The 13,106-nt window shown below is 35.3% G+C and overlaps 1 protein-coding gene across 3 annotated transcripts in view; it reads right to left on the reverse strand.

Annotated features, from left to right (window-relative positions):
* Positions 1-13,106, reverse strand: part of LOC115215064 — a 143,816-nt gene that overhangs the window by 93,024 nt on the left and 37,686 nt on the right. For all 3 annotated transcript variants that reach the window (XM_036505475.1, XM_029784211.2, XM_029784210.2), the window contains exon 3: positions 529-744. In XM_036505475.1, coding sequence (XP_036361368.1) covers positions 529-744 — 216 coding nt within the window. The remainder of the gene's footprint in view (positions 1-528; positions 745-13,106) is intronic.

The raw sequence follows: 13,106 nt of genomic DNA on the forward strand, positions 1-13,106 counted from the left end.
GTGTGAGAGTGACATTTGTACTGAAGCAGAACATCGCCAGTTTCCTCTCACTGTTTTTTTGCATGATGCGTCTCTCTCTTTCTCTTTCACTCTCTCTCTCTCTCTCTCTCTCTCTCTCTATCACACACACACACACATTTATGGAGACATGCACTTATATGTACTCGTAAATTCTCGCAATTAACATTCATATTACTATTATATTATAGGTATGTGTTTTTGCTTAGATTCAGTTTGTCTCTGAATGAGCAGATAGACTATGGTTAAAGGCAACCCAGTCACGACCACCCCATCTATTTTTTCCAGTCACAATGCATGTTGGGATACATTATTCAAAGTATCCTCTGATTCATTTTTTAAAAAGCAATTGGAAAGATTCAGTTGCTATTTCTAGCAGGTCAAGATGGTACTATCACTGGCTTGTAGGTAGAAGCTTGTTGTATTAATTACCAAATACATATACATAGAGGCACACACACACACACACACACACACAGGTATTCTAATATTTGTATTTATAATACTTACCGTCTGGACACAGGTCAAGATCCATTACACAGTCGAAACGGTGAGTGAGGCCATTTATTCGAATGAATTGGCTGTTCTGAACATACAGGGCCTTGTTCTTAACACCCTGTCCAAAAATGGGATATCCAGAAACAGTAGCGTCCAGTCCAGAGTTCGGATCTAGCTGACCCTTGGAAAATACATCCATCGGAAGGTAATATTTCGCTGGTTGTTGAACTGAAATTGGAAAATGATAACAGTTAAGATAATGCATATTTTATACATGTTGCAGATACTCACACACACACATATATATATAGATATGTTTATTCATTATACCTTTTAATTTATTTCTCCTTTCATCTCAGTGTCACCTGAGCACTTCCAGGTGCAGCCCTATTTTTATTTTTGCTCTTTGGTTTAACGAAATTGTCTTTTGGTTTAACAAAGTTACAAAATTATTCCATCAGGTAGCACTGCTAAATATTTTTCAGAAACACCATTCATGCATGGGTTATTGCCAGTGCCACCCGACTGGCTCCCCGTACTGGTGACATGTAAAAAGCACCATCTGAACAGGGTCGATGCCAGCCCCCTCGCCCTGACTGGCTCCTGTGCCAGTGGCACATAAAATATACCATCCCATCCAAACATGGCTGATGCCAGTGCTGCCTGATTGGTTCCCATGCTGGTGGCATGTAGAAAAACACCCACTACACTCTTGGAGTGGTTGGTGTTAGGAAGGGCATCCAGCTGTAGAAACCTTGCCAGATCAGATTGGAGCCTGGTGCGGCCTCCTGGTTTATCAGTCCACAATCAAACCATCCAACCCATGCCAGCATGGAAGGCAGACATTAAACGACAACGATGACGACGATGATGATGATTATGATAATGTGATACATCATCAATTTAAGTGATCCTCTCTATTTTATTATATATATATATATTATGTCATCATCATCATCATCATCATCATCATTTAATGTCCATTTTCCATGCTGGCATGGGTTGGCAAGCTAGCGAGTTGTGCCAAGCTCCAATAGTCTGTTTTGGCATGGTTTCCACAGTTGGATGCCCTTCCTAACACCAACCACCTTACAGAGTGTACTGGGTGCTTTTTACATGGCACCAGCATGGGAGCTTTTTATGTGGTACCAGCACTGGCCCTTTGCTCATAGCCCCAGACAAATTCTCAAAGTTAATTGAAAATGTAAATCTTCAAAAAGAAAAAAAAAATTAAAATATAATTTTGTTTTTGTATTTGGTTTGCAAGATGCTTGATGTGAATTCAGGAGTTGAAGGGTATTGTGTTGAATTCTCCCAGTTGCGCATAAACTTGATTTTATTTGATATATTCTCTCTCACCTCTGCCACTACCTGGCGTATACAGGTGCTTACACTTATCAAGTATTCACTCTAAATTTATAGACAGCTAGATAGCTAAATAAATATATAAACATAATAAATAATATTAGGGTAATAAGAATTATAGAAATTATTATTACCAGTGGCTTAGCACAAAAAAAAAAAATGTCAATAGACTATATATTATTCACATAAAAATACTGTGTACATTAGAACACTTTAAGAGGCTTCCAAATAGGAAAGCCTTGTGCTAGAAAGAGCAGTAGAAAACTCAAACCACTAATTATGGATAAATTCATTTACTAGAATGAGTTAGAAACCATGGTCTAGGAACTAAATTAGATGGTAAACGTTTTTAATTTTCAATCTTTTCGAGAATTTATCCATAATTAGTGGTTTGAGTTTTCTACTGCTCTTTCTAGCACAAGGCTTTCCTATTTGGAAGCCACTTAATGTGTTCTAATGTACACGATATTAAATAAATATATAAATAGATTGTGAGATATCAAAGCAGAGATGTTCAATGATGCATACAAATTCACATAACTATTTGATAAAGAATGTGACATACGTATAATTGGGTTAATATGACACATCTACATCTCATATTTCCCCTATGAACAAAAAAAACAAAAAAACAGTGGCTCTATAAATACTTCAGATTATATAATTATACAATTATAACCTATCCAAAATCCATAGCCTAAGGACACGGCAGTCATATTATTATTACTAATACAATCAAAGAATTAAGGAAAAGTAGTCACGTGACTATTATTAGCCAATTAGGGCTCTCTTGAATACAACTTAATTATGTAAATAAGTATGTTGGATATGTTTATTTAAATCACTAGAACAAGTGTAGACAGAACATAAATATTTACAAATTATGTCACTGTCATGAAATGTTTGAAAGAGAGAAAAGACAAAGTGGAAAAATGTGAAAAAAAAAAAAATGGCTGTCTTGTAATATTAAAAGCGCTATCTTGCAGTAAATTAAATTTAGTTTTCTGCTTGAATCTTAGAGTCAAAATCTTCAATAATAAAAGAAACATGAAAATCACATTTTGATTTCTTTTAAATATTAAGATTTAGAATTTTTAAGAATTTTCTAGATAGTGTAGACTTTAAAAATTGCTAATGTTTAATAAAAATTACATACTCATAACTAATTAAGCAGCTTTCTTTATTATAGAAGAGTTGTATGTATGCACATAGGCAGGTGGAACATTCCTGCACACACATGCATGAGCCTACGCATCAGCGCGTGCACACACACACACACACACACACACAAATAATTGTAGTAGATATGTAGTTTTATTTTTGTTTATTGGTTTGGTTGCCTAACAGGTTTGTACTATCAAGGACACCAACACGTACACATTCAATCGTTTGTGATAAAACTGGTCGTAAAAAAATACAAAATCATGTAAACTCAGATGGGTGGAGGGACTGAAATCCGATTAATTTTCTTATAAAGAATTCAAACTAAAAACAAAACAAAGAAAAGACAACCAATTCAGGAAATGGTTTTTTGGGTGTTTTTCTTCAACAAGGGTGGACTTTTGCTCAGTTGGGCTTATTTTATTATAGCAAAAACATACAGTTAAGATGAAACCGACCAAACATATGGGCCGCACCCTTGAACAAAAGACCATTTCTTCAAGATAGAAAGTCAGGCCTGGAGAGGGCTAAGCATTCACTGTATAAAAGATAACCATTACCATTTTATGGAACAATTCAACAATTATTAAAATGATATATAGAGAAAAATTCTTCCTCAAGAAAAAAAAAAAAAATTCTGGTCTTTATCATTATTTTGTTCCTGACCGTTAGTGATGGAGGTGGGGGTGGGGTGTAATTTACCATAATTTTTATAGATAAATTTTTTGATGGCATTCATTTTCTCTATGAATTAGGAATATGAAGATTTGTACTATCTTAGTATTTCTCACTTAGATTTTGTCCATCACAACCCCCCACCCCCACCCTTCACCTCACTATCTCTAAACTTTAATTAATGTGTATCAGTGAAAATTTGTGGTTGTAGTCATCTTCTGGCTGCTATTTTTAGCATGCTGGTACCACTTGTAGCACCCTTAATTATTGATATATGTATATATATATATATATATATATATCATCATCATCATCATCATTTAACATCTGTTTTCCATGCTGGCATGGGTTGGACGGTTTTGACTGAGGGCTGGCAACCAGATGGCTGCACCAGGCTCCAGTCTTGATCTGGCAGAGTTTCTACAGCTGGATGCCCTTCCTAATGCCAACCACTCCAAGAGTGTAGTGGGTGCTTTTACGTGCCACCAGCACAGGAACCAGTCAGGTGACACTGGCATTGGCCACATTCAGATGGTGCTTTTTACATGCAACCGACACAGGAGCCAGTCAGGGCTGGGGGAGGGGGGTGTCTGGCATTGACCATGTTTGGAAGGTTCTTTTTTTACATGCCACTGGCATGGTAAGCCAGTCAGGTGGAACTGGGAACAACCCACGCATGAACGATGTTTATTGCGTGCTACCAGCATGGAAGCCAGTCAGGCAGCACTGGCAACGACCCACCCATGAACGGTACAGCACTGGTATCGGCCACAACTACAATTTCCATTTTTTATTTCAATTTGATTGAGATTCTGATTTTGAGTTTGATCTACAAAATGCTGCTTCCAGTAAGCAAAAGATTCGAGGAAGGAGATAAAAAAATATACTGCTCAGAAAAAAACAGTATTCTTTAACATTGAGAAAGAAAATGATAATAATATTCAGGAATAAATTTGTGTCCCAGGAAAAAAAAAAATTAACTTCTGATGATTCAAATATGGTACATTCTGAGATATAAGCAAGGACCTTACTACAAATGTCAGAACTCATATCACACATGTATATCTTATCATGTGATATATTTTATGAAGATTATCAATGTTGTTTGGTTGAAACCAGTGGGGGGTGTTATTGCTTGTCTTTGATATCAAATTCTCTCTTATAAAATGTAGCACATTTAATATTGTGTACACTGAAATTTCTGCCTATAAATTAAGCACTCTCCCTATGCATACATGCACACACATGCACACACGCGTATACATACTCATATATGTACACACACAAATATATATTTCTTTACTACCCACAAGGGGCTAAACACAGAGGGGACAAACAAGGACAGACAAATGGATTAGACTCCAGTGCGTAACTGGTACTTAATTTATTGACCCCGAAAGGATAAAAGGCAAAGTTGACCTCGGCAGAATTTGAACTCAGAATGAAACAGCAGACGAAATACAGCTACACATTTTGCCTGGCATGCTAACAGTTCTGCCAGCTTGCCGCAATATATAAATACACAAATATAAATACATACATACATACATACATACATACATACATACATACATACATATATATAATTCAAAATGTGACCTCGTGTGTACCGTTGGCGATTTTTTTCCTCTGTCTTCCCTTCTCTGGATCTTTCCTTCTCCTATGTTTCTGACGAAGAACTCCGCTCGAAACATTAAACCCTCCTTCTTTCCTGAGCGTCCAATAATACTATATTTGTTCCTCGTGTTGTTGTGTTTTTTTGTGTTTTCTTGTTTGGATTAACTATATATATATATATATATATGTGTGTACATCGTCATCATTTTAATATCCACTTTTCCATGCTTGCAGTTGAAATTTATTGAGGCAGATTTTCTATGGCTGGATGTCCTTCCTGTTGCTAACCCTCACCTGTTTCCAAGTATATATATATGCCTTCTTCTAGTTTCCGTTTACCAAATCTGCACCAAGAGCTTTGGTTGGTACTTGCTTTAGAATCACTAAATGAAGATCAAATCTTCTGTGGTACCCCCATGGTTTAAAGGGTTACAGGGTACTCAGTATAAAGATTTCAAACATTGCCATAGCAACCCACCATTTCATGGGTAACTGATTTCATAGAATCCACACCTGAGTTTCTCAATCATATTTTTGTCTGTGAATCCCTGTAATTCCTGTTTTATTCTACTAGGCCCTCATAGACATGTAAGATTGTAAAAAAGTCCCATTATAATTAAATACAGTAGAACCTCTCAGTACGAGTGCACCACTGTACAAGCAATTTGCTGTATGAGCTGTGACTCGTGTGAATTTTTATTTTTAAGTATAAGCAGAAATCTGCAGTACAAGCTCACAAATTGTCCCGTCTTTAAGGTAATTCAGTTAATAAAACCAGTTTACATATTTTTTTTGCATTCTCTTTTTTATAATTGTCATTTTACTTCTAACTATGCCTTTTCTGTTTTAAAACCCATAAAAAATTATTTTTCAGTGGTTTTGTGGGGTTGGAATGGGGTAATTATATTTTAGTTAATTTCGATGGGGAAAATTAATTTGTAAAACGAGTAAATCATAAGATGAGCTTGGTCATGGAATGAATTAAACTCCTACTACGAGGTATCACTGTATTATTAGGAATTATATAAAAAAAAATGGTGAAATGTTTTGTGTTTTGTGGAAGTATAACCAATTTTACTGCAGATAAATTTTAATGATGAAATTTTATGTGGTCCCCCAAGTGCCATATGAACCCAAGAACCCTTGGAGATGGGTGAAAAGCAAAGTTAACACAAGGATTTGAACTAAGAATGTAAACCACACAACAAAATAACACAAGCCTTGTCACAGTCACTCGACGAATTCTACCAATCTTCTTAATCATATAAAATATATAAACCCATAAACAGACTGGAAATGTCAACAAAATGGTACTTAACACATTTCCAAAGTCTTTAAAAATGTTTTGGTTCCTTTAGTCATTGCTAATATAGACACAAATTGGCATTTTATTCTTACCGAAGAATATTATTATTATCTTTAGCAGTCTTTTAAAATGACTAACAGAATATAAAGTTTCTTCATTCTTGATAGTATCTTTAATATATTTCCCAAATATTCCGACCTGGATGACAACGAGAGGTAAAGGCAGAAAGCAGAAAGGGCTATAAAGTCAGACCCAGCTCTGAGATAAGTATGGGGCGAGGCTGTTAAAATAGCACCACAGAGTAGATAAATATTATAAGATGGATTGATAGTTCAGCTGTGTGAGAGGGTGTATGTATTTAGTAAATGGTTCTAGCATGAGTATTTGTGCCAGGCGTCCTGTTTTCTAAAGAGACATGTTATATGTGTCACACACACACACATATACGTATTCATTTATTCCTTTACATGTTTCAGTCATTTGACTGTGGCAATGCTGGAGCACCGCCTTTAGTCAAACAAATTGATCCCAGGACTTTTTCTTTGTAAGCCTTGTACTTATTCTATCAGTCTCTTTTCCCAAACTGCTAAGTTACAGGGATGTAAACACACCAATATATATATACGACGGGCTTCTTTCAGTTTCCTTCTACTAAAATCCACTCACAAGGCTTTGGTCAGCTGATGGATATAGCAGAAGACACTTGCCCAAGGTGCCACGCAGTGGGACTGAATCTGGAACCATGTGGTTCACAAGCAAGTTTCTTACCACATAGCCACACCTGCACCTAAACATACACACTTCCCAGCATGTCACGGGTGTGGAGCTTTAGTATGTAGGTGTGTAAATGTACTCACATGCTAACAAAGATATATTAAAGCCTAGGTTAACGTAGGTGACAGCACCGTACCTTATACACTTGTTAAGGCAGAGTGCGGGCAGAATCATTAGCACACCGGGCGAAATGCTTAACAATATTTCAAATTCTGCCAAGGTCAACTTTACCTTTCATCATTTTGAGGTCAATAAATTAAGCACTAGTTGCATACTGGGGTCGATCTAATTGACTGGCCCCTTCCTCAAAAATTTTGGGCATTGTGCTTAGAGTAGAAAAGAATTATCTAATTCTATTTATGGCGGCAAACTGGCAGAAACGTTAGCACGCCGGGCAAAATGCTTAGGGGTGTTTGAGGTTGACTTTGCCTTTCCTCCTTCCAGGGTTGATAAATTAAGCCCCAGTTGTGTACTGGGGTCAATCTAATTGACTGGACCCCTCCCTCAAAATTTCAGACCTTTTGCCTAGAGTAGAAAAGGATTGTTAGCACACCAGGTAAAATGCTCAGCTGCATTTCATTCATCTTTATGTTCTGAGTTCAAATCCTGCCAAAGTGAAATCTACTTTTCACCCTTTCCAGGTCAATAAAATAACAGTTGAGCCCTAGGGTCAAGGTAATCACCCCCCCCCTAAAATTGCTGGCCTGGTGCCAAATTTGAAAGCATTATTATTATAATTATTCTTTGGGGGTCAATAAACTAAGTACCAGTTGAGCACTGGGGACGATGAAATAGACTTACTCCCATCCCTGAAATTGCTGGCCTTGTGCCAAAATTTGAACTGTCTAACCCATGCCGGCATGAAGAGCAGACATTAAAATGTTAACGACGATGATGACGATGATGATGATGATAACTGTACACATGCATTCTCAGCCTAAGAGTCAGCTAAAAGTAATGAATGCTGAGCAAAAGAAACACACCACATTATATATACATGTATATATAGACTACATTTATATAGACTGCCACTCACATGAATACACATGCATATATAAGTATATATATATATATATAATATATATATATATATATATTATAAGTATATATATGAGGAAAATGTACACATTTTACATATTTTAATATAATTTTTAATAAAACGTGTGCATTTCCTTCTTTAATTTCTTATATATATTACAACTCACCATGTGGGGATGATCGAAATTCCTTCCTATATATATATATATACTTACATGTATACACACATAAATACATACACACTTAGAAACGCATATATATGCTTAAATACATAGATGCCTGTAAATACACATACACACAGCAATTCTTCTTCTTGTCATCATCACCACCACCACCACCACCACCACCGCCAAAATTTTAAACCAATATTTCAATATTTTATCGTGCCTTGAGAATTGTACCAATAATCTTCATTTTGTTTTTGTATTTGGTTTTGCAAGATTCTTGATGTGAACTTTATTGTGTTGAAACATCTTCTGTTGAATCTCAGGAGGGTCATAATGCCAATAACAAATACACACACTAATTCTGTTTCACTTCTTATTCATTTGCCACTTGGTTAATTATTTAATCACTTAACTGATTGTTTGATTAATCTTTCAATGAATCAATCTGTTTCAGAATTGGAGCAGATAGGGCAAATTACAGTTGGGGTTGCAAATGACATCATGAAAAGTAATGAAAGGACTTTGTCAACCTTGATTAATTGATTAATGGAGTGATAAACCAAACAATCAATTTGTTAATTGATTGAATGGATAACTAAATGAGAAATAGGAAAAATAAAGAAGTGAGCTAGAATCAGTGTGTGTGTGAGTGTGTTTATTATTGGCATAATGACCCATCCCAAGATAGAACAAACTTCTTTGTTTCTCTCTGAAGTCAATAAAAAACCTCCAGATTTTAAAGATAAGATGTCAAATATTTGACCTTGTGTGACCTGTTTCTTAATTACACTCCTGTGATAGACCTTATCAACTTCGTGTGTGTGTGTAATTTATGTTGAGCAAATGAAAAGACAAGTTAATGTTTGTGATTTTTTCTAACAAGCTGTTACTATCCATTTCTGTGCTGGAGTTCCTAAGTTTCTTTGTTTACGCAGAGATCGTTGGAAAAAGTATTTGTATTGGCAAATACATTTCATAACAGTAACCAGTTAAGAACCTCACAACAGTAGCTACATTACCCTTTGCTTCACAACACCTAACACAATGGACATCACAACTCTTCTACTTGTGACCTTGTACTCACTCTAGTCTAGCATTTCACAGTAGATAGTTTAACTTTAAGCTTAGAGAGGTAAATGAAAATTGTGTAACTCTTACGTTAGAAGAGTGAAATAAGAAAAAAAAAAATACTGAGAGAAAAGAAAAAGAATGAAAGAATTAGAGGTGGAAGGAAGGTTGTGCAACATATGTGATGTGTGTGTAAGACTGTCGGTTATTTTGAAATGTTGTTGAAACAAGGAGTGGGAAAAAAACTTCTCTCTCTCTCTCCAACTGCATTGCTTTCTTTTATGACTACCTTACCATCATCACATATGGAGGTTACATGTGTGCGTGTAATATATACATATATATATATGTGTATATATATATATATATGTACATATGTATATATAAATGTGTGTGTATATATATATATATATGTGTGTGTATATATATATATGTGCATATATGTGCACATATATATGTATATATATACACACACATACATATATATATATATATTATATTTAGATATTTATATTTACATATTTATATGTATGTGTATATTTATATGTAGGTATATATATGCATATATATGTATGTATATATGCATGTATTTATATATATATGTGTGTGTGTGTATACATACATATCTATGTATATATTTATGTATATATATGTATGTACACACACACACACACACACACATATATATATATATTATATATATATATATATATATATATATGTATGTATGCACGTTTATATGCATGTATGTATAAATATTCATATATGTATATACATATGTGTGTGTATGTGTGTGTGAATAGATGTAACACATTACAAGTTTCAAGCAGCTACTTAATCCAGAAAGTAGCTTGCAAAGCACACTTGCGACTTTATTTACACAGTTGCCTCGTATTCAACCCAGGAGATTGGTGCAGCAGTGATGATGAGGATGATGATGATAATAAAGAACTGTGCTGTAGTCCTCCTTCCTACCGAAATGGAACTGAGGTAGCAGATGCCACAGCCACCTACATACGAAAAGAGATATCGGCAAGAAGGAATTTTGTGCAGTTCTTCTTTACCACTGGCACAAATCTACCATCGTTTTTAAACAACAACAACAACAATATCAATAATAATAATAATAATAATGATAACAACAACAACAACAACAACAACAACAACAACAATAATAATAGTAATCCTTTCTGCTAAAGGCACAAGGCCTGAAACTTCAAGGGACGGAGTAAGTAATTACATCGATTCCGGTGTTTCACTGGTGTTTGATGTATCGACCCCCAAAAGGACGAAAGGTAAAGTTGACCTCGGCAGAATTTGAACTCAGAACGATGTAATGACATGAAATGCAGCTAGGCATTTTGCCCAGCATGCTAATGATTCAACTAGCTCGCTGCTTTCATAATAATAATAATAATAATAATAATAATAATAATAGCACAATAACTATAACAAGAACAAACGACTGCATCTGCAACTACTACCTTTAAATATATATATACATATATATATATATTATATATATATATATATATATATATATAATATATATATATATATATATTTACACACACACACACATATATATATATTTACATATACATATATATATACATATATATACATACATATATATATATATATATACAGATATATATATGTATACATACATATTTTTCCTTTCATCTACTTTCAGCTCACAAGCTGTGGCCATGCTGGGGCACTGCCATTCGGTGTTGCTACATGATTTTACTTCACGAATGCTGATATATACATATCCATATATATATATATATATACAAACACACAGACACACACACACATATATATATACAGATAGATATAGATGTCACTATCATTATAATTCTGAATTTATTTGGAATGTTCACCTGTAAGATGACATGAAAGCAAGTCACATGACCTCTGAGAATAAAAAAAAAATCACAAGGTGAAATTTGTAGCAGTTGCAAGGGAAGGAGGAGGGGGAGGAAAGGAGAGGGAGAGAGAAAGAGGGGGAGGGGTGCTTGCTGTGAGTTCACTGCTCGAACTGTTTTGTTTGTTTGCTTGGTAGGTTGGCTTAAAATTTTTATTCTATAATATCCCCGACAGCAAAATAGGTACCATAAGAAGGTACAAATGGTTACGGCAAGTAGCAAAAGATACAAAGGAACCAGGGCTGTGGAGTCTAAACAAAAACCTTTGACTCGTCTACTACTAGCACCGCCAATTCCAATTCTGACTCCTCTTTAAGTAATTAAGTGATTGTGGTCTACATATCTCATTATGCATATGCTTGTACTTTGAGTAGGCCTGTATCTTATAATTGGTTTATATTAAAGAATAAAGATATTGCGAGTCGGAATCAGAGTCGATATAGTTTTACTGACTCCGAGTCCAGCTACCTCTTAATTGTTTCTGACTCCGACTCCAACCCTATGGCCCAGAAAGGAACTACATAAGTGATAAGTGTATCAATATCTTGAAGAGCTGATCCTAAATCTTGTCATGGATATGAAGAATACAATAATTGCAAAAAGAAAAAAAGAAAAAAAAAGAGAAAACAAAAAAAAAAAGGAAAGATATGGCATAGCAGCTGTGTGGTTAAGAAGCTTGTTTCCCAATCATATGGTCTTGGGTTCAGTCCCACTGTGTGGTACCTTTGGCAAGTGTCTTTTATTATAAGCCAGACAGAAACTGAAACAAGACTGTTGTGAATATATATATATACACGCACATATATATATATATATATATATATGAATAAAAGCCTCTTTTGGACTCTTTATTCGAACTCTTTTGCCAAACCACTAAGTTACGGGGAATGTAGACACACCACCATCAGTTGTCAAGCAATGGTGGGAGGACAACCACAGACACACGAACATACACACAAACACACACACACACGACGGGCTTCTTTCAGTTTCTGTCTACCAAATCCAGTCACAAGGCTTTGGTTGGCCCAAGGCTATAGTAGAAGACACTTGCCCAGGATGCTACGCAGTGGGACTGAACTAAGAACCATGTGGTTGGTAAGGAAACTACTTACACACACACATATATACAGTATATATACTCTATATATCTGTATATACATACACATATGTGAGTACATATATATATATACACACACATGTGCATACTGTTATCTTGGAGAATGTGTGACAGCTGTAAATGAATATTCTTGTCATACAAGCAAAATACAAAGTGTTTTGGCCAGTTCTTTTAGTGGTTCTGCTAATTCCCTGTCCTGAGTTAGAGTATTTTTATTGACCACTGAAAAGATAAAAAGGCAAAGATGACCTCAGCAGGATTTGAACTCAGATTATGAGCATGAGAGCAAGTTGATGCCAGTGCTGGCTGACTGGCTTCCATGCCAGTGGCACATAAAAAGCACCATTCAAGTATGGTTGATGCCA

The sequence above is a fragment of the Octopus sinensis genome, linkage group LG8, assembly GCF_006345805.1.
Source record: "Octopus sinensis linkage group LG8, ASM634580v1, whole genome shotgun sequence".
In the NCBI taxonomy this organism is placed as follows: domain Eukaryota; kingdom Metazoa; phylum Mollusca; class Cephalopoda; order Octopoda; family Octopodidae; genus Octopus; species Octopus sinensis.